This window comes from Mauremys mutica, chromosome 7 (genome assembly GCF_020497125.1).
Source record: "Mauremys mutica isolate MM-2020 ecotype Southern chromosome 7, ASM2049712v1, whole genome shotgun sequence".
Taxonomy (NCBI): Eukaryota; Metazoa; Chordata; order Testudines; family Geoemydidae; genus Mauremys; species Mauremys mutica.
In genome coordinates this window covers 74,216,335-74,241,253 of record NC_059078.1, presented here as the reverse complement: position 1 = coordinate 74,241,253, position 24,919 = coordinate 74,216,335, and the positions used below count along the sequence as shown (strand labels likewise).

Genomic DNA, 24,919 nt, shown 5'->3' with positions numbered 1-24,919 from the left:
GAAGGGATTTCTGATTTAACGGTTATGGCCAAAAAGAACAAAGTATATAGACATCACCAAATGATACCTGTAAAATGCTGTATCCATACTTTTTGAGGAAAATTCCTGATTGTCATCAACGACACGTAACAAAGATGAGAAGATTTACATTACAGAACACAAACACACTTCCATAATCTGAACATGCAGGAAGGCTGTGATACTGACAACATCATTACTAAAGATTTGCTTAAGTATTCTGCATATACCGTTTTTTTTCTCCCTGGGCTGATGCTTAGCATGACTAATTTGTATATTACATGGGAAACTGTAGTACCATCACTCACTTGTTTCTAATCAGAGGCAAAGGCTGATGTCATGAAACCATTCAATGGTTATAGAATAACAATGGCCTCCAGCCTAGATCACATTAGTTTCAAAACACAGATGAAGACACATTCAAGGTGCAGGAGAAGGGTATCATGAAACACAACTACAGAATGCATGTGCAAATAACTGTATTAAAAACAAGCAGCAGCAGCTACCACTCAGCACTTTTTCCACCTTGTCATATTCAGCTGCTCCTGAAAAAGAAAAGAAAGGGTACATAAAAGTAATAATTCAAAGGCATCTACAGTGCATTGGCAATATTTTCACACTACTTACCCTTCTCTTCCTCTTCCAGTAACTAGTGGAGGAACAGCCTCTTTACTCATTCTAGACATAGAGGACACAGAAAGATTCAATTCACTTTCAGAAACATCAGTAGCGTTACATATTTTTACATATATTACAAATGCACCAGTGTCATGGGAACATTTATTGTGGTACTTACCATTGTATGGTAGGTAGATGCTCCCAGGCATGATCACCCACCATGTTGGTATGGTCTGCTGGATGCAATTGCCAGCACTATGGCACCTGTGATTGGGAGAAGGGGCAAAGTGGCACCAGCGCCCTCATACTTACACAAATTTGGCAGAACTTTGGTGTTCAGGATCATGGCTTCCTGTAGGAAATACTTTAGTGCATGGTAAGGGGCAAATTTACAGCTAGAGCAAAGTGAAACAAGTAATAAGTAACTAGAGTAACAATGAGCTCTGGATTCACCTGTGGAATGTGCTGTACTTACCACCTCCAAGGCTGCTTCCCAGGCCCCTGGTACCAATTAATAGAAAAGCCAGATAGTCTCATCCAAGAACAGTTCTACTTCTGCCATGCCATCCGGTTTGGTAAGAGGATTCAGCCTCTTTCCTGCTGGCCATTTTATAGTGATGCTCAAAATATGTGAGCTACCTTTCACATACTGTTTGCAAAGCTTGGAGTAGAACCTTCCGATAATAAGCCATCTGATGGCATCAATATTGTCTTGTGGTGTCTGTCAGTGTCAGCGATTTCTCAGGCTAAATCAACTATTTACCTAAATATCCCATTCAAAGTGCAGGTTGTGAAACTCACTGCATTAAAGGTTGTTGTAGCTGTGCTGGTCCGAGCATATTAGAGAGACAAGGTGGGTGAGGTATCATAGAAGATATTACCTCATCCACCTTGTTTCTGCATAAAAGGTCACATTTAAATGCACAACTGTGCATTCATTCACTGTTCATGGAATCGAATTATCTGGATTTTGAGATAAACAGTGTTCAGCACTGAGATGTACCAGCCACGCAGAAGCCCAAGGGGCATACACGCCTGAGCCCAAAACAGAAAATACCCACAAAATGTATACATATTTGGCATATAATTACACAATCAATCATATAAACTGTGTACACACATTAGTCATGCATTATTGCTTGTGTACTTTTCACACAATTTGGGCTCAGATGTACATAGTCCTTTTTATCTGGGTGTGACAACATGGGAGATTGTGCGTTCTAATGCACAGCGTCGGTCACAACAGCCAAGAGATTTGGAGTAGGAGGAACGTGAAAACACTTACCTGTAACTTTATATGAATTATCCAACTGTTTAAGGCCCCACAAATATTCCTTCCTAATCCACAGACAATAAGTTGTTCTCAATACAGACCCCCATGCTCCCTCCCTCTGCCCCCCCCACACACTCTCTCATTTTGCCCATGGAAAATGATACAATAATAAGGGCTATATGCAGCATTAATGAAGCCATATTGATGTACATATTTGGACTTATACCCCTTTTGCAAAACTCCAAAACTAACAAAATTTGGCTTTTGAATACATATATAAAAGCTTTCTGTATTTCCTGGAATTTTACCATGACAGAAATACATATATGTCAGGGGTGGGAGGAAGGAACAACCACACCCACATAGACTTTTTCTCCTGAAGAAAGCTGAATATATTGTCACATCAGAAGTGGGAGAGGAAGGTCATCAAGGTAAATTAAATGTATTAGAATAATTTTGCCCATGTAATCCACAAAGTGACAGTTTTAATGGTAAAATAGTCAATAGGGGAAATAGTTGCTATATATGATCATAATCCACCTACACTAAATACAGTGTAAATCCCTTTCTTGTTCTTCACAAGCACTTTAAGGTAATTGAAGATAATTTGTTGGGAAAATGGAAACAAACTGAAAAAACAACACAGAGACAAATAGAGAGGGTAATTCTGAACAAAAGACTCACAACAGGTCGCAAGTCACACACAGGACAACATTTTCCCCAAATCGGGCGTCAGCCCTGAACACTAGTTTAAACAGTTTGTAGACTTAGCCTGATGCAATCTGTGTTGTTTATCATTCAACCCACAGGGGCTTCTCTTTCACCTCATCCCCATACACACTAACACCAGTTTCTCACAGTCCCTGAAGACCTCCCCTGCTTCCATCAACAGTTTAAATCTCATTCTCTAGGTGCTAGGTGGCCATTTTGCTCAGCATGAAGCTTTTGGAGAGAATGACATAATTCTCACCCCACCCTTATGAACATGTTTGGGCTAAAATTCCAAAGTCATGCCATGCTTCAGCACGCTATTATTTGTTCTTATTATTTTGAAGTACCCATAAAAATCTGGGCATGTCACAAAGCACATAGAAAGACATGGTCTCTACAACAAAGAGCTTCTGAGCTAATTTTAGAAAAGACACAATGAGTAAGGGTAACAAACAATAGGGTGGGATTGAGTAAGGAAGCAGAAGGCTTAAGGAGCAATATGGTTGTGATCTCAGAGCACCCCAATGCCATAGGTACAGTGAAACTCAGTGGGCCTGACCCGCTCAATACACCTCACACATTGCTGTCATCCTAGTTAGTTGGGTGTCATCTTGTCAGTTGAAAGCTAACAACACACTGATTGTTAATATCACTGTGAAATGTCTGAAACAGTGGTTTGGGTGAAATTATGGATACACTCTGATATTATCTTTTGGAGACTAAACAGATGAAGGAGATGAAATGGGTATTTTCTTTTTCAGACAAACTGAAAGGCAAATATCTCTGGCTCACTGGCAAACCAAGCCAGGTGTGACCAGAGACCTGGACAATGGACTATTCATTTGCATCAGAGATTACAAGACCATCATTTGCATTGTAAAATCACAGGAGACTGCAAAAGTGACAGATGTCAGCTCCCTGGAGGACACAGCAAGCAGAGCAAAGCTGAGCCCCCAGGAGGACTTCAAAGATAAACTTTGGGGATTTAAGGAATTGCTGAAAGACTTTAGGGTATCCATCTCTCAAGTGATCAAAGACACCAACATTTTGATGTTGTAAGGGTGGATCCTGGCTGGAACAGACAATCAACACTGGAGAAGTAAAGAAATCATCTTCAACAAGAATGATAGCTGATTACATTTTAGTTTTAGGAGCATGTTTTCCTTTTATTTGTTTGTAATTATTTCTATATTTATTTCTTCTACCTGGTATCACTTGCCCAGTGTCCTTCTGTTAATAAAACTCATTTTGTTTTTACTATAAACCAACTCAATGCTGTGTCTGAAGGGAAGGATGTGTTTACCCCAGTTAAGTTAATAAGCTGTAGTGTACTGACTCCTTAAAAGAGCAGCAGATTTAACTTCTGTGAGTGTTCATTGTGAAGGCTGGACACTGCAAGGCAGACAGTTTTGGGGAATTCATGACTGGGAGATTCTGGGGGTCACTGCAAGAAGTAACTGGGCAACAGAAGACAGGGTGTGACCTGCATGCTTATATTCTGGCTGTTGGTAAACCACAGCAGCATAGATTTACAATTGTCACATGGGTATTCAATTTAAACAGATGCACACTTTGATGGTTCAATAAAAGGTTGGATTTCTTCCTTCTCCTGGAACTTGTAACTTGTTCTGTCATGTCCTAGTTCTTTAGCAACTTAGTAAAATCAATACAATTGTATCATAAAAAGTGTTAATTGTTATACTTCACAATTGTGGATGACATAATTATTTAAGATTTATATTTTTTGTAGTTCTCAGTGGACCAACCAACACAAAGCCCTGATGTGATAGACACTGTACAAACAGAGAAGCAAACATGGTTCATGCCCTAAAGAAATTACTATAAAAAATGGATCTTTATGCTTATTTGTAAAAAGTGGAATCCAGGAAAATCTGAACTTGGAATATATTACCTTTACAGTACATACAGCTAGGTTCTCAGCTGATGTAAATCAGTGTCACTCCACTAAAATCAATAACGCTATGCCAACTTACACCAGCAGAGAACCTGGGCAACAATGTTCAATGATAGCAAAGTCTCCTTCTATGCTATCCCAGGTATTTATTTTTATTTGTTTATTTGCTGCTTTAAGACCTTGCTGCAGGTGTGTAGCCCAGCCAACAAACTGTATAGATTGCGAGCTGTGCTGAAACCAGTAAATTTTGCCTTTTATTTATTTACACAAAACAGCAAAAATATTCAGTTTTTAGTTTAGCTGATACTGCCCATCAGCAAATACAACCTGTTATTATTGGCGTTGTGAATCAAAATGTGTCTGTTACAGTGGATGATAAAATTCAAGGTCAGAGAATAGATTAGCTAACCACATCATGTATTCCTTAAGTCTTACTCACATGATAACACTGGTCACACACTGTCACAATCAGAAGAGTTGAAAACAGAGAATGCTGTTACATAGGTGTCAGCTAAAGAAACCAAATGAAAGCACCAGCTTTTCTGATATGGACAATTTTTTTAATACTTAGAATATGAACAATGGGAATTCTTTACACATAATTCACAATGACAAGAAGATCCACAAAGAATAGTTTTAGTGGTATCTTATGCCTATTTTAGTTTGTTGCTCTGCTTAGTTCATTTCTGTGAGCTCTTATGCCTGATTAATTAAGAACCTGATTCTGCCCTCACTCTGGTTTTACTGTGGTGTAACTCCACCAATTTAAATAGAGTTACTCCTGATTTACAGTGGTGTGAAATGTGAATCATCCCTAAAGAAGAACATTTACTTTGGACAAGGCCCTAATTAAATGGTTCTTGGGGCTGATTCACATTTCACACCAGTGTAAATCAGGAGTAATCATAACAGACTAGAAATGCCAGTTGCCAATTGGTTTTGCAGATACATACTGCTGCACATTCCTCTGCAGCTGCAATATTTATTTTGCAGTTACACATGGGTAGGTTTCTGTTATTATTTCATAATTTTCGTTTATATAGTTGATGTTGGCTTGGCTCCTAACAACCCTAGCAGGAGGACTCCTCTTGCATAACAACTATGTTTTCATCAGTAGTTCAATGGATTTTTTCTTGTCCCTGCATGAGGCTTTTTATTTTACCTCTGTATCCCATCACGTACTGCTGTGGCATAACAAGAGTTGAGGAGTCTAGACATGTGGGTATTCTCACTGGGTGCTAAGGCCTTACTGTTGAAAGGGTTATTGGTTCCTGTCACAGCTTATTCGTTCCTCCATTCAACCACTACTCCATCCTTTGTCCTTAATTTTTCTTCTCTGCACGATGGGACATTAGTTATGGTCGTCATACAGCATTTCCAGCAGTGGTTGGCTTTCTCTTTGCCTCTGCAGGGATTCGTTAATTCACTGCTGTTTCCTTTTGTCCTTTTCTCCTGTACAATATGATCAAGAGCATGAACACCTTAGTTTGGCTCTACCCTATTAGTCCCTATATAGGACATCACAATCACCAATGCAGATTACTGTGGCTCAGTATGTTGTTTATTTCTGAAGATCTTGATTTTGTAGCCCACTGTAACTTATTGTATTACCAACGGTGGGAATAAACAACTGTATGAGTCTGTTTCCATTAGCAGTCAGTCTCCTGTTGTTCCTGTGAGAGAATCTTTGGTTCACTTCCATATTTTAAATTTGTATTATGTAACAATTATAAGATTACGATACCCGTATTCCACTCTTACTCAGTACTATTAATGAACCTCTAAGGTTTGTTATTAGATGAATGATACCTGCTCTCTGAGCACCAACATTCATCTACCACTTTATATCCTACTGACCAAAAAACAAAACAAAACAAAAAAAAAACCACCCTTCTCCGACATGAACACTTTATGTAATTTACATATGCAGACTATATTTTGATCAAAATTGTTTGTGGTTCATCATGTTAATCTTTGCTTACCAGCCCTCCTACCTGCAGAAGAGCTAGAAAATTTATTTGGTACCCTTTCTAGGTGCTTTGAGAGCCTCATATGGAAGATTATTACTATATACTTGTATTACTGTAGCACCGCCAGAGACCCCAACTGAGATCAGATCACCATTGTGCTATGCACTGTGCAAACACCTGGTAAGAGACAGCATCTGTCCCAAAGAGCTGGCAATCTAAATAGACAAGTCAGACAAACGATAAGAGAAAGGCAATATTATTATCCATCTTTACAGATGTGGAATTGAGGCACACAGAGATTATTTGACTTGGCCAAGGCCATACATGAAGTCTGTAGCAGAGTTGGGAATTGAATCTAGATCTCAAGTCCCAGTCCAGTGTCTCAATCACAAGACCATATTTCCACTTTTTAAGTGTTAGAGGAGCATAAAGCATTTCATCATCATTTGGAGTTTCACAAAAACTGGTATTTCTGATCACAGTACAAAAGTGCCCATTTTCAAAGCCCGAACCTCTATTCTCTTGTGCTCACATGGCTTCCATTGAATTTAATAGAAGCTGCACATGTGTGCATGCAGGAACAGAATTTTGTTTCTACTGTGAAAATGTAAAGGAATACGTCAAGGTTGTTAAATATATTTTTCCTCATTTAAACAATTTTTAAACAACGATTTCTCCTGATTCTAAAATTATGTGCAATGATATTAGCCCTGCAAAGTGAAGCCAGCAACATTGCTGAAGTCCAGCCATTCAAACATTCAGCATATCTGTACAGGTAATATCATCTAGAAAACACAATAGCTAATACCAAAAATGAGACTTGATCTTTACCTCTCATGCAAACCAACTTTCCCTGTCATGCTCTTGCTTATTGTTGCTTCTCTCATTATTGGGTCACTATTAATGTCGTGTACAAATCTCAAATTTCATTTTATGACAGATTAGTGGCAAAATTATTAAACCATTCTCAAAATTGTAACACAGTGAGAAATTTCACCTGGCGTCCTTTATGTGGCATCATTTTTGTGACTTTCTGGATAAATTCTCATGAAATGGTATTAATAAAGTAAAATCACACCTTTTCCAGCCTCCCACACCACCATTTTTACTAAATCACAGCGAAGATGTCAAGTGTGAAAGTTTTGCTATAGCAGTGAAAATGTTCACACAGCTGGCAGTACTAATATTTCCTCTTAAATACAAAGAAACTTTAGAAATAAATCTTTCTATGGAGTTGAAGATCAAAGAGCTAGGTCCCTAATATGCCTGTACTCACACACACAAAGAATACCCAGAAATGATGTGTCTTGGATTATGTAGGAAGGATTTTACAGTGAAGCCTGAATGCTGCAAAGACTTATGTAGATGTTTAACTTTACTAATGGAACCAATTGCACTGATTAAATTGGTTTCTTCTTCCAGTAATGAAGTTAAACGTGCACAAAAAGCTTCGAATGACTGAGTCAAGGTTTTACACTTCACTTCTGTATCAAGCACACGTCACTGCAAATAAAATAGAAAGTTCCTTTTTATAATGATTAATACTGTATTTTATATACTTATGGTAAAGATTTGTAAAATTGTTTTTACTTTATAAATAAAGAACTATAAAAACGTAGGCAACCTTTCTAAAAATATTTTACTTTTCTTGCATGCACTTTGAAATTCCTGGTTCTATGCTGACTGGAACCACATTAAGTCTCTCAAGGCTAATTCCCGACTCTGGCACTTCAAGTGCAGAAGGTGAGGGCCCGCGAGGACTCTAAAAATTAATACTTGCCACTGCAGGCTTGTATTAAACTCCCAAGGTTAGAGTTTTTCTTTGACCTTGGATTGGTAGATGTTGCCACCACCCAAGTGCAGAACCCCTTTGAGAGCCCAGGAAGGTGCACTTTGGAATTCCTTCCTTTGGGGTACCCTCAAGCCCTTCCTCTCCCCCCTCTCCACCGGGGAAGAGCTGAGAAAGAAAAACAAAGGAAATCAGCTGTTGCCATCAGCTAATTAAACAACATGTGCACAAAGCCTCCTAAAACACAAAAATTCTGTTCCTAAAAAAAAGGTAAATTTTATTAATAAGAAAAAGAAAGAAAATACATCTGGGAACTTAGGCTATTGCTAGATTTTAAAAGAGCCACTACAAGAATTAAGCACAAAGAATAGCTTTCTTGAGGTCCAGTTTGAAGGTTACAAGCAAAACAAAAGCACCTGGGGTTAGCACAGAGGAATCCACAAGCCATAATGAAATAAAAGAGATAAACCTATTTGCGTCTTCCTAGACATTTCCTGATCTACTTACATATCTGGGTTTTTAAATGAGTAGTTTCTAGGTACGCTACTGATGATTTTTTCATACCTGGCCCAAGCGTCTTACAGCATGGCTGCTGCCCTGTCCACCTCTCCCCAGGAGAACAACAACAGACAGACAAAAAGGGAGTCTTTTTCCAAGTTTAAAAAGTTCTAGCCCTCCCATTAGCTCTTTTGTCCAGGTGCCCACTCACTTCCTTTTATCTATGCAAAGCAGTGAGAATTTTTAACCCTTTGGAGGTAGAGCAATTAGAGAACAGCTACTAAAAGGGAGTGAGACTTTGTAACTCTTTACAGGTAGAATAATTAGAGAACAGCTACTAAGAGGGATTTTATAGCTACTGGCTGCCTGGGTGTACATAAAAGGGAGCTACTGCCCCCACTTCATTTATCACAAAGTCTTATGAGAAAACCTGTCTCGTAAGATTTCCAGTTTAAGGTCTGGATGATTTAGACACAGTTAGGACCTATTCCAACACCCTGTAAGCCAGTGGGAAAACTCATCAGCTGGTTTCAAACACAAGTTCTAAAACAAAAGCAAATAAGCTCAACATACTCAGTCTTAACCACGTGAGTCTTTCCCAGCTTTTGCTGGATGTATAGGAAGAGGATATGCTTTTCCCCTTTGGTAACCAGTGTACTATGGAAAGACCACACTAGAGCTTGCCTCTCGCTGAGTGTCCTGCCTACTGCCCCTGCCTCTTCAGGCAGGATGCCTCATATCTTGCTTCTTGTAGATCACCTGCTTGCTCCTAGTCATGTGTCCCACTACTCCAATTTTAAAGGAGCCAGAGTGCCTGAACTCACATACACAAAGAAGACCCGGACTGGGAAGAGATGAGTGCAATGCACCACAAGGACCAATGTCCAGTTATGTATCTCCACTGATCAGTGGAGATACTTCTATTAATTCCACTGGGCTCTTAAGCATCCAAATTTTATTTGAATGAACTGAACCACCAGTCTTTATAGATTAATAATCATGAGTTGCAAACCATATTATAAGAATACATATATATATATAATGCTTCACTCATGCTTTCTTGCTTATATGGCTCAAGGAATCTGTTACTCTGGGAGGGAATGAGTTAAGAACAGAATGCTGGATTCTCTGGTCCTTTAAGTTCCCTTAGCACTGCTTATACAAAGCACAGTGGGCCCACACGAGCTGGAGATTTCCCCTGGAATCACCTTTATGAAAAGCTGGAGAAGGTGTGTCTCTATGTCCTACATCATCTCTACCACCCCTCCCCATGTTGGTGATCCATCACCCTGATTAAGGGTTAGGATTGGACAGGTGTTTCAAGGGCAAGGAGAGGAGGCAGGGGATGTGGAGAAAGTATGTCAGTGAGGAGATAGTAGCAGATAAGGTGTGGAAGAGCAAGATTCCACCACACCTGACTCTCTGCAAACAGAAGGTCTTCTGAAGTTAACACCCCTTCCCCTGTAGTTTAACTTATGTTGGGACTAGACTTGCAGTTATCGGCCTATCAGATCCCACTCTCTACTGTGCCTTAGTTCTGCTCAGGTGCAATAAGGAACTGAGCCCTGAGTTTCATCCAACACTCTGAGTTTCTTGATTTTTATAGGGTCACATTGTGCCTTTCTGTGACCTGATTAAATACTAAGTTACCTTTGCTTAAGTCTCTTCTAAATTGGTTAAGGTGTTTAGAAGGCGTGAAAAAACTGAGAAGACTTGAAATAGTTACATTTTCCCCCTGTGTGGCCGGATCCTGAAAACCCTTATGCAGGTGAAAGCGACAGCACTAACATGAGCAGGGCTGCTCACCCGAGATAGCATTTGCTGGGCAGGGCCCTTCTTTTGTCAGTTTATCAATATGGAGTTTTATTAATTACTGACATGTAGATGTAAAAATATAAACAAATTCTTTTAAAAATAAACTTACCTCCTGTCACTGCTTAAATAAATTTCTGATTTTAAATAATAGGAATGTGTCTTGATATAAGTTCCAAATCATGAGATAATTAAATAACAAAGTGAAAGCAGTGGCCAAATTTTATCTTAAAGCCCTTCTGAATCTCCAAATCCTGTGTTTACTGCTATCTGGACTGGGTTTTTTTTGTGTGGTTCGTGCATGCGTGCGTGTGTTTTAAATAAAGCTCCTGCATGATTATGTCAAAACAATATTTTGTTTCATGTTACTTTTAATATGAATCTAGAGCAAGACAAACTGAAGGCATAGCTGCATAATCTGAGCAAGAGACAGATTGGTTAAGGAATACTGTATAAAGTTTGCATTTCAGATTTTAGCAACCTTAACATACTGGTTTAGGCAAAATGCCTTGCACAAATGATGAGTTTGTTCTCTAACTCTGCTAAGGATTTGCCTGAGATTCTTAAAGAAAGTGTCTGTGCTATCTGCTGAACACCAGCTGTCAGGTGGGGCTTTGACTGGGTAAACTCAGCACTCCCGCAGGCTGGTGGCTCTCTTACAGGTTAAGCATCTGAGTCAAAAGGATGTATTTCTTTCGGTTTCTAAACCTGTGTGTAGTGATTTCCACGATTCAAAATTTCCCCCTACTTTGAATAAAGGGTTTTGTCCAAAAAATAAAGTTAATAGCTAACTTATTATTTCTCTTCAGACTATCTTCCTGAAATATCAATAGCCTGTTTCAGCCTCAGTTAAATTTTACCATTTTATTACATTAATTCTATATAAAACATCAAGTTTAAAAGCATTTTAACATTTTACAGTACTCTTTCAGCAAGACAAATATGTTACTACTGAATCTTTTCCAATGCCTAACATCTTATACACAGCATTATCTTCTCCATTGCCATGATACAGAATATTATTTTCCACACTATGTTGTGCTAGAGTACACAGAAATAAAATATGGGAACTTGGAATTTTTAACCCCCACAATACTCAGGGAGCATGAGGCTGAGATTGTGAGATAATCCAAAATTTAATAAACAAATCTAACTCGTGTTGCAAATGTAAACACGTAGGGCCAGATTTTAAAGGGATTCAGGTGCCTAGCTGAATTTTCAAAGGCATCTTAGTGCCTAACACTCTTGGATTTCAGTAGATGTTAGAAGGATTTTCAAAAGCATCTAGGAGCCTAACAACCATTGAAATCAATGAGTGCTAGGCACCCAGGTGCTTTTAAAAACCCCTGTAGGTACATTAATATCCTTAAAAATCTGGCCCTGAGTGACCACTCCAAAGCCCATTGAAGTCAATGACAGCCTCTCCACTGGCTTCAACTGGTAATGAACTTACTACCAAAAGATCACCATTAGTAAGTAAAAGGAAGAAAAGTGAAAACTTACCCATGAATTCAATTCCTAAGTGATCTGCTATACCGAGGAAAGCATGGAAAAGAAAAACAAAGACAGACAAGAAAATGTCAGAATTGGGCCCAAATAACACACAAATCATCATCATTAAATGTTTATATTATGCTAACATCCTAGGGCCCCCAATGGGAGCATGGGCCCAGTGTTCTGGTTGCTGTACAGATACAGAAAAGGGACAATCTCTGACAATTAGGGTTTACAATCTAAAGAGAGGAGGATCTAGACAGAAGGGGATGGAACTACAACATTCAAGCAAATGAATGTGGTGACGAAGTGGCACAGTTTTGTTCATTATAGTTTCTTTTATACTTGGCAAAATAGGTTTAAAATGCTACCATTCTGATGTGGTAATAATTTACTTTCATTTTATGGTGATATAAATGACTATACTAGGTGCAGAGCAACAGGAAATCAGACCCAGAAAGCTTTGGCCAACAGTTTCAAAACTGGGTATCTAAAGTTAATCTCCAAAAAGCATATTTAGGATTAAATAAAACAAAAAGGAGAAAAAAGAGGGTCATGTTTTCAGTTACTACACATGTGCAACTCCCAGTTGTAGAGATTTTTTTCCCCCAATGGAAAATTTCAACTTGTCATTGAAATAGCAAAGGCTGAACATTTTTGTCCAAACCCAAATGTTTTTAGGTTTTGGCCTAAACATTTTTTGATTTGGAGGTTTTCAGGTTATTTTTTTTGTCTGTTTAGTTGGTTTGTTTTATTTTTATGAAAACTAGCAATTCTCTGCAGAAAGCACGCCCTTTTCATACAAAATTTGATTTTGTTTACAACTCAAATTTCCAGCAAAAGACAGTTTGATGGAAAAAAATTGACCACTTCTAGACAACAATGTGCTATAAATATGCACAGAGATAATACAGGCTGCTGGAAAATCATCTCACCATCCTTCTCCTGGAGATGTGAAAGGAAGATATTTTAACTGCTGTCTGCTTCTTTTCATGTATATGCAAATAATCACAATACAGAGAGACCCACTGGGTATTTGGCAAGGTTGGTAGTTTAGCAAGTACAATATGTAGGAAAAATGGAATTAAAAATAATTGCATTCACAATCCTAAAATGAATTAGGATGAAACTTGCTCACAGGCTCAGGATTTAGCTATATATGGCTTGGGAGTTGTGCTTGGAGATTACATCTTGGATCCAGAGCACATGCTGGATGCGCTCAGACTCTGATTCCTACAGGGACTGCTTGTGCCAGGTAGAGCTGCAATATGCGTTACTGTACTTCAGTTAAAGTAGTGGCCTTGGCCTTTAAGCCAGTTAACTGTGCATTGTGTTTTCTTTCTATACTATCCAGAGTGACAGCAGCAATATACAGAACATCATGAATAAAAATACTGGGTATTCTGTGAGCTTTCAAATCTCTCTCAGATATGTTTAGTAGGGTACTTTTAAAAGGTTCTGGATATACTGAACTTTCACATTTAACTAAAAATAAATATCAGTAGCACAAGGAGGAACTGAACACTGTTAAGAATCTGATCTTGAAGTGTTTATACACAATGAAGTCAAGCACAGGTTTTTTTTCCAAAAGCAAAACCAGCTAAGTTCAGCCATGTCTCTGTCACATCAATGCCAGATTCCATATCTTTGAATGCGATGTGAAATCACATGGTGCTTACTGAAAAACCAGGGACCCAATCATCCACCACACTAAGAACATAAGAACGGCCATACTAGGTCAGACCAAAAATCCATCTAGCCCAGTATCCCATCTTCTGACAGTGGCCAATGCCAGGTGCCTCAGAGGGAAAGAACAGAACAGGTAATCATCACGTGATCCATTCCCTGTTGCCCATTCCCAGCTTCTGGCAAATAGAGGCTAGGGACACCATCCCTGCCCATCCTGGCTAATACCTGTTGATGGACCTATGCTCCATGAATTTATCTAGATATTTTTTCAACCCTGTTATAGTCTTGGCATTCATGACATCCTCTGCCAAAGAGTTCCACAGGTTGACTGTGTGTTGTGTGAAGAAATACTTCCTTTTGTTTGTTTTAAACCTGCTGCCTAGTAATTTCATTTGGTCAACCCTAGTTCTTGTGTTAGGAGGAGGAATAAATAACACTTCCTTATTTACACACCAGTCATGATTTTATAGACCTCAATCATATCCCTCCTTAGCCGTCACTTTTCCAAGCTGAAAAGACCCAGTCTTATTAATCTCTACTCATACGGGAGCCATTCCATCCCCCTAATCATTTTGTTGCCCTTTTCTGAACCTTTTCCAATTCCAATATATCTTTTTGGGATGGGATGATCACATCTGCACACAGTATTCAAGATATGGGTGTTCCATGGATTTACATAGAGGCAGTATGATATTTTCTGTCTTATTATCTATCCCTTTCTTAATGATTCCAAACATTCTGTTTGCTTTTTTGACTGCCACTGCACATTGAGTGGATGTTTTCAGAGAACTAGTCACAATAACTCCAAGATCTCTTTCTTGAGTGGTAACAGCTAATTTAGACTCCATCATTTTTTATGTATAGTTGGAAACTGCTAGTTTTGCTACACTGCTACTTGGAAAATTTGTCAGACTCCAGTTTGCTGAATTCATTTATGATCATATCTTCTTTACGGTATCTGCTACAGAGAACAAGTATGGTTATGCAAAATGCACAACAAACATTTTATAAAGAAAGAACACCGGATAGTGTTATGTAGTATAGCTAGGAGAAAGAACGTTGGATAGTGTCATGTGGCATAGTCTTATCAGAATGAGTTTGGGATGGATACATTACTCAGAATTAGTGAATCCACAGATGGTTTATGCAGATAATCCCAAACATTTTTCTTTCATTATTGGCATGACATACATAGGTCACACATGCATATATGCATCTTATATTTTATAATGCTATATATTGCCATTCACATCACATTCAGATAGGGTATATTATGTTCAAAAGTATAAATGTATGAATACATATGGGATCATAAACTATATGAGTGGATAGTAATCTCAGCACATATTATATTCATAGAAATAAGATTAGTTTCCTTCCAAAATTTTCAGGTTTAATTATGTGATATTACATGTGTACATACACAATTTGCATATATTATTTGTCTGCAAATCACACAATGTTTATTTTATGTTCTTCCTTAAACACTGTAAATTAAATAAAGATATTTATTAAGCCATCATCTGCTTACTTTAAAAAATTATAGTGGCGATCAAACGCTCTAGTCTGGTCTCCAAGGGACTAAGAATATTCAGTTATAAAGAAAGATCAAGACATATTGTCTTTAAGTCTATAGCACAACAGTTGATAAAAAATTATCTTTCCCAAACTGGGTCAAACATATCGCATAAAAAAACCCAATGTTTTTCATCAGCAATCTGCGGTCTCCTTCAAGAGTCTGCTGGTATGCTTTTCTCTAAAAAGTGCATGTGATATATCCACCCTTCCATGAAGAGGTAGAGAGATTTTTCTAACATTGTGAGAGGCTCTCTATAGATCAGTAGAAAGCTATTATAATAATTATTTAGGCTACTTCAAAATGCAATGAAATCACTAACTTTTAGTGGTGTTTCTGAGGGATGGGAAACAGGGGTGGAGAAATGTTAGGTAGTGGCATTTTATATATCCCATATGCCTAAAAAGCAACATCAGCTACTGGCATTATATACTGCTGACAAAGCTTTTTTCTACAGATTATGATGAAAAGGAGTCTATCTGAAATAAGCATTCACAGACCAATATCCCAGGTGCCAAATGATATTCTTATTCCTAGTTCTACAAGAAATTAGAAGAAGGTATCTGGGTATGAAAAAAAGCCCCAAAGAACATATAAAACAAACCTCTTGCTGACTCAATGCACATATGATGTTCTACCCACACTGGAATATTTGATGAATCCCTCTTCCCTCTCCCCTTCCCCAAGATGTAAGCATAGGATTCAAGTCCTTTCTTTAGGATGATTATTATGTCACTTGATAGCCTCTTTAAAATCATTGTTACCACTTTCTGTAAATGGGTAAATTAGGCACAGAGAACTAGAATTGTCTGGATATTTATTCAGATAAGTCATTCAGGGCAGGTTAGTTGATACCCAGACTAATTCTAACTGCTATCTGAAGTGAGAACTGCTGTAGATGATAGCTGATATAGCCCTAAGGACTACATGTTTTGAATTGACCTAGGAGGCTGCTAGACATCACAGAAGCAATGCTGAAATGCTTCTGCAATGCACCAATTTTTATTTGTATTTTTTCTGTCTATAAATCAAGTGTTCCCTTTTTTTTTAAAGTATGAATGCAGAAACATTCATATCCCCTATTGGGATATATTTTAGCATTTACAATAATTTTTTCAAGGATATTTCTTGAATACTCTAACATAATCACTCTGTTTACATTTCAGGATTAATGATTTAAAGGGGCCCCATTTTACTAACCCCCTTGATAGCAGCAGCAGCCATACACTCCTGAATTAGTAAATAGTATCAGAATCTCCTGACTACTGGGCCTTGAAGGGTTTCTTTGTCCATCATAAATCTTCACAAGCAGATAAGAGAAGCTAGGCTGCAATTTACATAAGTCTGAATATAACCAGATCCCCCCACCCCACAATGCACACACACTTCTTCCCTCTAAGACTCATTATACAGGAATTTGACTTTATACAAAGTCTCCTCCAACAGCTAACATTAAGGACTTATTTTCCTTAATATCAATGCAGCAGCAGCAGCAGTGGTGTTTACTAGAGAGTGCAGTCTGTGGTTTTGATATGAAATAAAATATTAGATGGCTATGAGTTCAGGAATCTTAGCAGTCATTCAGTAAACCAATCAGTCCCATTGGTCACCCAGTAGCATTTTTACATTCTAGAGGAAAAGAGGTGTAGTTGCCAATACCAGGACAAAAAAGATAAAATGGATGTTTCCCAGGTTGGCTTTGTTTGGAATAGACACAAGAGAGGACAAAAAAGCTCTTTTGAAAAGCTCAGAGCAAATACTGACTCTACTGAAATAAAGTCCATATACTGTATTGTCTAACTTTGAGCAAACATAGGACTAGAGTCTCATGTGATATAAGGAAGTGGAAACTTTCCTTAAATCCTCTGCTGGGAATACCCTGTGGGAGACCCCAGCATATGTACAGAAGTGTAACCAACCGATACCATGGGGCATATTAGAGGGATGGAGAGGCATGACGGAGGCAGTAGCTAGAACATAATGAGCTCTGGCAATCCCCAGCCATCGTCAGTTGTCACTCCCAGGCAGCTCTTACTTGTGCTTTGACCAGGGCAAAGAATCAGGGAAATGTAATTTACACGTTGAGGGGCCCTTTCACAATGGGAACCTAGGCTTGGATTGGGCTTTTACCACGCAGACCATAGTAAGGGGCTCTCCCCATATTTGATGAGGAAGGATCAATTTTGTGAGACCCCTCTATGAGGTGCAGCATATTCCCTTCCCTTCTACATAGCCAGCCAGCCGGTCATGGGAGGTAGAGCCATGACTCCACCTATTTCCTGCCCCTCCTCACCCAGTTTTACCCTTGGGAGGGAATAACATCTGAGGAGCAATCTTAGCACTCCACCAAATATCATGACTGCTCCAGGCAGCCCTAACACAGAACATGCAACATGTCTGGGAGTCCTTACTCCTGCCTGTTCCTTATGAGGCCATGATAGACAAGGGCCAATCTGACCTTTAGAAAGTAAATAGTATTTGTATTTATCATTTCTGAGCACTCAAAGTGTGCTGGGCACATCATAAGAATTAGCGGAGTCACAAAACCTCATTCTCCACTGCTCTACTCTTTTTGTGGTCTTTTACTCCTGTACAAGGAGGCAAGGGCTGGGGTTGGGAGGGAAGGAAGGAATGCTACTATTCTGTTTTGGAAGCATTCTTCACCCACTTTGCATAGCTGTAAATGACAACAAGGTGGGAGGTGGTAGGGAAGCTGGCCCTCTGTGTTGGCCTCCAAGAGCTTACATTCTAAATTCAGATATCACACAACAAAGCGAAATGCAGAAAGGGACTAAAATCAGAGTGAGGGACGGAGGAGGGCAAGTGAGGGTTGGAGTCTCTGCTCTTTCAGTCACAAAATAACCAAATGCACAATTGTAAACTATTCTGAATATTCTTCATTCTCTGCATCCATGGAACACAAGAGAAAAAAGCCAAGTTCCAGAAAACAGAAGTGAACATAAGGGTATCATTTAATTTCATTTTATAAATAACATGTTCATTTGGTAAACAACCTAGAGCATCTGATTATGAGCCAAAAGATAAGTCTTACATAATAGTAAGTATGTAAGTAGTGTGATACACCACCATTATGGATACAAAGTGGTGTGCGTGCGCACATGTGCACACAGAGTGTCAGCACTTTCTCTCTGGTGGGTAGATGATCCTACCAGGGAGACATTCCTCACATCTTGAAATCAATCTTCAGCTGCAATGCAACACAGACATACTCTATAAAATATTAATGATCAAAATTAATTTGCAACTTAAGAGATAATGGCCCCTGCATTCATATTGGCATCTTACTCTCTCTTCACAGCAGCCAAAGCATTCATAGCACAATTTTACAAAAAATGCAATAGCAGATATCAAAGGCAATAATGACAATGCTGTGATTTCCTCTCAGAGTGGGTCCTTTTTTGGAAAATGTTGTTAGCTCCTTGAATTGTCAATTTATTTAAATTAATGCCAACATTTCCTGCTTTTGAAGAACTTTTAGAATGCCTGAAAGGAAACATATTTCTTATGAAATACCTGGCTGCTGCAAAATGATTGCATGTACGCAGGAGAGTATAGATGTGTTATTACTTTGCTACCAGACATTTACCACCCACAATTAAATATACAGCAACATTGTAGGTTTGTCTAATTTCCAGTATGGGGAATATTGACAATACCATATGAATGGTAAATACTGTGCTGCAATAAATGTCCCATTCTTTTCAAAGTGTCCCTGTGTCCTTTTTTAGTTCGGTGCCATGTCATTTTAGCAAAAGATTGAGCACGAATGAACACAGTATTCCAGATGAGGCATATATGTATTATAATAATATTGGGTAACTTTTTCAAAAGCCTCCATGTGATGTTCCTAAGTCCCATTTTCTAAGTGCCTAAATCTCATAGAATTTCAATAGCACTTAGACTTGTAAGTCCTTCAGATGGTTTGGAAAATGTTAACCATTGTATTCATTTCAGTGGCCTGGAAAATTCTTCCCTTTTTACATAGAACTCTCCCCTCCCACATGGAAGGAGGGCACTTAACTACACCCGCACCCACCTACCCACCCTGTGGAAGCTACAGAGTATTTTTTGAGAGTCCATACTGAGGGAGGGGGTAAAAAAGGGCACGAAAGAGAGAGGAATGGCAATTTACAATCTCAACCCTCACCCCCCTACTCTAGACAATGCAGCTTTGGGTGCAGGCATCCCATGGATTCCCTGGGAGCCCAGCAGACTTTTTCTCAATCCCCTTCTTCCTGACAGAAACATGTGTAAACATCTCTGTGAGGGGATTTTTCATAGAGATTTCATCCCTTAGGTCTCCCATGTGCAGGTTTCACTGGGGTGCTCCTTTTCATTGTGCAGTCCACCTGGATATTGAGGGCTTCTCCCTGAATGGTTACATTGGTTTTAGAACCCAGCAACATTTATGAGTAGTTTAGATTATTTCTTATGTTATCCTTTACTTTATGTTTATCAACACTGAATTGTATCATTATGCTCTTCATTCACTTGGCTTTGTTATGTCCCTCTAGAGTTCCTTGGACTTTTTCCAGTCTTGAATAACCTAAATGACTGTGTGTCATCTGCAAATTTTCCCACCTAACTGCTCACTTCCCCTTTCATTAATAAATAAATTAAACAATGCTGGTCCCAGGTCCTGTTCAAGCAAAGCACTTATGCACATATTTAACTTTAAGCTCATGAGTAGTCTCATTGACTTCAAGACTTCCCATGTTGAAAACTGACCATTTATTCCTGCTCTGTTTTCTGTCTCTTATCCAGTTTCTAATCCATGACAGTACTTTGTCTCTCCATGATTACTTAGTTTCCTTAATAGTCTCTAGTGAGATACTTTGTCAAAGGCTTTTTGAAAGTCAATGCTACAGCATGGTTGTAACCAAGAGCAGAATTTCACCTGATGCTTGCAAGGATAATATTAATACAATCATCAGGAATTGTGGATGTTCTACAGACTTTACATTTGAAATAGAGGGCTAAATTCCTGTTCTCAGTTATACCTGTGAAAATCCAATGACTTCAATGCATAAGTGTAACTGAGCACATAAATTGTTGCAGAGATTTTTGACGGTGTTTTGTGTTGTTACCAGGATTTAGTGAGGTGAATAAAAGGGAAGATGCAGGGAAAGGACTTAAAACAATGTGGGTGGTCTATAATTTGCAAATAGGGCCTGATCCATCTCTCAGTGAGATCATACTCTGAATAGGTTATTTTAGAAGTGTATATTTTTATTTTAACATTATGTTAAATGTTGTTACTAGTGTCTCTTCATGCTCTGTTATATCAGTGTCTTATTGTCCCCTCATTCTTTGCTCTTTGGTTTCAGTACTAATAAAGGACATACTAGAGAGCTTATGTTTCCTAAGAATAATATATATATATATATATACATTTGATCTATAGAGAAAGGTATAAAAGATAAATGAGAAAGAGGGGAGGGAGAAGAAGAATCAAAGAGCTGGTAAAATGATGGAATGATAGCAGGCTAAAATTGCATTCATTAGATATTTCTGCCCACAATGGCATGAGCAGAACTGGTTGGACTATTTGCAAGGAATTTTTTTCATTCACAAGTTATCCATCAACAATGAGATTAGGATGTTCATGGAACAGTTCATTATTTGTAGAATATTTTATGCAAACATATTGCAGGCTAAAAATTACAGGGACAAATGTGTGAAAAAGGAATTAAAAGAGTCCCAATACCATTTAAAATATTTATATTTACCCCTCTCTCCCCCTTGAGATATAAGTTAAGGAAAGCTGACAGACTCAACTTTGAATTCCTTAGCCTTTGTTGGTTTGCAATGCATGAGACCCTCAACATTCGTAACATTCTTTTTTATCCACCTAATCTGATTCTAACCTAGATTGGTATAAATCTAGAGGAATCCACAGGAATGATTTTGTAATTCACCATCAAATAATGTAGTTACTTTAAGGACTCAAATCAACAAAAAATGTATACAACAGATATTATGTTGCTGAAGTCCATGCATCACTCCAAAAGACTGGGTCATTAACTAAATAATGTGACTGTATCATAGTTTATTATTGTGATTTCTGCTCTGTTTTGAATCATTATGTTCTGAAGACCTAACATATTACTAAGATGGGAAGGTTATTCATTTTAATATTTAATGTTACGTGTTCCTTTCTAAACAGATAGTTGCTGATGTGGGAAAAATGCTGTGCTTTATGGTCCTTGCACTGTGTGTATTTGTTGCTAGTCTTAAAGTCGCTTTAATTTACACTTTATAAATACATAGGCACTTGGGAATACCTACTAATGAGCATAACAGAGGATACACTTGGGCTCACTAATGGATTAATTTATTACTACCTTGAAGAGAAAATGTGACACTATATCTGAGTTGCAGAGCTTTTTTCCTGACAGTCATATTGAAATGATACTTTCCCCAATTCAAAAGAGAGGGTTTATTATCCCAGCTGCCCCCTAATCCACCAAGTAAATGAGAATATAAAGTACATCTCTAAATGGCACTGTCCAATAAAAGACAGAACTAGAATAGAAAATACTCTCCAGGGGCTGCTGTGGCCATTATAATCTGTTCTAAGGTTAGGCTGACTTTGGCAAAGAGGAGACAACTCTCAGTGCTAGAGCAATGTACTTTCCTCTCCAATGAATCCCACCAACTAACTCATAGGATTAGTTAAATTGCCCTAGGTGGAGGAAATGTGATCACAAATCTGTGGTGAATTACACTGGGGCAGCTAAAATGCTCTAGCCATATGTGGCAGGAAGGAAGAAGGTGAAGTTTATTTTATAGATATAGTCCCTGTCTAACCTGTCTCAGACTCAAGTGAATAAGAATTCACAGGTGCTTGGATAAGAACAGCATCTTTTCCTGGCAATTTACAAGAGTATTTTCTATTTCTTTTTCCATTATGGTTTATGATGGTTAGTATTAGATAGTGTTCACCCTGTTAGTATATTTAATGATGTTTAGCAATATGACAAGTTATATATCTACACCAAAGCAACTGGCTTTTTGAACCCAGATTGGTATCTGTTGATTTAAATAGAGCCCAGGGTGTTTTGGGACAAGGATATTTCTCTATTTCAGTAGGGAGTCTCATTGTCCAAGCTTCCTCCCCTCCCCAAAGTCATAGAATATCAGGGTTGGAAGGGACCTCAGAAGGTCATCTAGTCCAACCCCCTGCTCAAAGCAGGACAAATCCCAAGATAGATTTTTGCCCCAGATCCCTAAATGGCCCCCTCAAGGATTGAGCTCACAACTCTGGATTTAGCAAGCTAATGCTCAAACCACTGAGCTATCCCGTTATCAGGATTAACCCATTAAGCCACTCAACCATTTTGAGAGATTTTGATTGGTTTTGTTCCCTATCCCGTCCACCGTAGCCCATCAGCAAGGAACACTTTTGCCTTTTTACATTTCCAGTACATGCTATTTTTTTTCTTGTATCCAGGTTATTTAAGAGGCACAGTAAAATTTTTAGAGATTCAGAAGATTACCACTCAAAGAACTGGTGGAAATATTATTTGAGACAGTTAAAACTGGACAAGACAAAGAACAAGAAATATAATAAGGAATAATTGTACTATGTCTTAGGAGGGACTACATAACTATCTGTAAACTTTTACCCTTTCTCTACTGTATATGGTTCTCTGAACATAAAGTTACCAAGAGTCAGATTCCCTGATGTTACTGACCTCTTTGTACCTCTCAGGTGGCAGAAGGGGTTTAGATAGCATCAGGATCTCCCAGACTGCTCTAAATTACACTATGTACATCAGAAAGCTAGCTTACCTGTTTCCCGTATGTCATTCAATCCATATAAAAGTGACAAAAAGAATGTATATCCAAATATCCTTCCTGCTGTGCTTGGTCATTTTGTAAAACAAACTTTTCATTATTCATCCATTTTTTTAAAAATAGCCGTTTCATATCAAACCATTCAAAATTTGGTGTGCTTTCAGTGTAAACCAATTAAAGGTGTTTTGAAATCTGATTTTTAAAAAAAAAACACCTTTCAGTGGGTAAACAGGTAGAGCTATTCTTACTTTCAATCAAAATTTCATAATACAAGATTTTGAAAAATAAGTTCCTAAACTTAGGGTCCTAAATCCACACTTTGCCTGTTACAGAAATTGACTGATTTTTCAAGTGGCTTCTGGTGAAATCAGTGGCATAGCTAGGGGCACTTAGCATGCTGTTGAAAATCAGGCCATTTTTTTAGGGGCCTAAATTTAGACATCACACACTGGACCATTTTCACTGTAATGTGTAAACCTTGTATTTCATTTCATTTTTTTGGAACAGTCACTAGTGATCACATCTACGGCATCTCAGATGTGCTGTTTTTATGGCCACTGATAATAGGATAAGAAGTAATTGGCTTAATCTGCAGCAAGGGAGATTTAGGTTAAAGGTTAAGAAAAACCTTTAGGATAATTAAGTATTGGAATAGGTTACCAAAGGAGGTTGTGGAATTCCTGTCATTGAATGTTTTTAAGAACAGGTTAGACAAACACCTGGCAGGAATGGTCTTGGTCCTGACTCAGCACTGGGGGCGTGGAGGGTGGGGTTAGGAGGTGGACTAGATAACCTCGTTAGGTCCCTTCCAGCCCAACATTTCTAAGGATTCTATTTTTCTATATTGTGCAGGAATCCTCAAAACCACAAAATTAGATTGAAGATACCATCAAAAGGTTAATTGTTCTTTTCGCCACTTTTGTAAGAAAAATTGGTAAAGGGGAGAAAATTTCAGCTGGATTTGCTTTGCAAGCAAAGCTGTTTGTAGTGCCCTAAGGGGTGACCCTGGCATAGCTGCAAGATGGAGTCCCTAAACACCATCGATCCAGTGCCAAAGGAACACTTCACATTTGACAAACGTCCAACAAAAACTGTTCTTATGAGGTATAAATAACATACAGTGCTGAAGAATGGAATAAACTATTGATTTTCTTTCCCTTTGGATGACAAAGCAGAACTTGCTTGTGGCACTGCTTTGCTCTGCCACCAGAACTGAAAGATTATCTGTGAAAATAAATAATAATGTTCCACTCTTCAGAGAATTATGTAAACTAGAAATACAAACAACTGCACCATCTGGTGCCTGCAATTTCAACCAGGATAATCTTGCCTTTCCTCCATCCTGAAAGGATGCCTCAAATAAATCACCTAAATTTAATACCATTATGTTATCTCTACAGGTAGCAAGGCTAATAAGTAATTTATTGTGGCTGCTGTGTTGACCTTTAATGGCCAGATCTACCCTTGACTTATACCCAAGTAACTGTCACTGAAGTGTTTAGGATTGCAAATCAGTACAGAATTTGGCCCTATGCTATTAACTATTTGTGTGTGTATTTATGTATAGTAGAACCTTAGCGTTCTGAACACCTCGGGAATAGACGTTCAGGGCCGGCTCCAGGCACCAGCCAAGCAAGCTCATGTTTGGGGAGGCAGATTCTAAGGGGCGGCATTCCGTCCAGTCCTAGGGCGGCACGGCCGCCCTTTTTTATTTTTATTTTTTTTGTTCGCCGCT

At 38.4% G+C, this 24,919-nt stretch overlaps 1 protein-coding gene across 2 annotated transcripts in view; it reads right to left on the bottom strand.

Annotated features, from left to right (window-relative positions):
• NRG3 (neuregulin 3) overlaps window positions 1-24,919 on the bottom strand; it is a 935,382-nt gene that overhangs the window by 101,690 nt on the left and 808,773 nt on the right. For both annotated transcript variants that reach the window (XM_045022796.1, XM_045022797.1), the window contains exon 4: window positions 12,108-12,134. In XM_045022796.1, coding sequence (XP_044878731.1) covers window positions 12,108-12,134 — 27 coding nt within the window. The remainder of the gene's footprint in view (window positions 1-12,107; window positions 12,135-24,919) is intronic.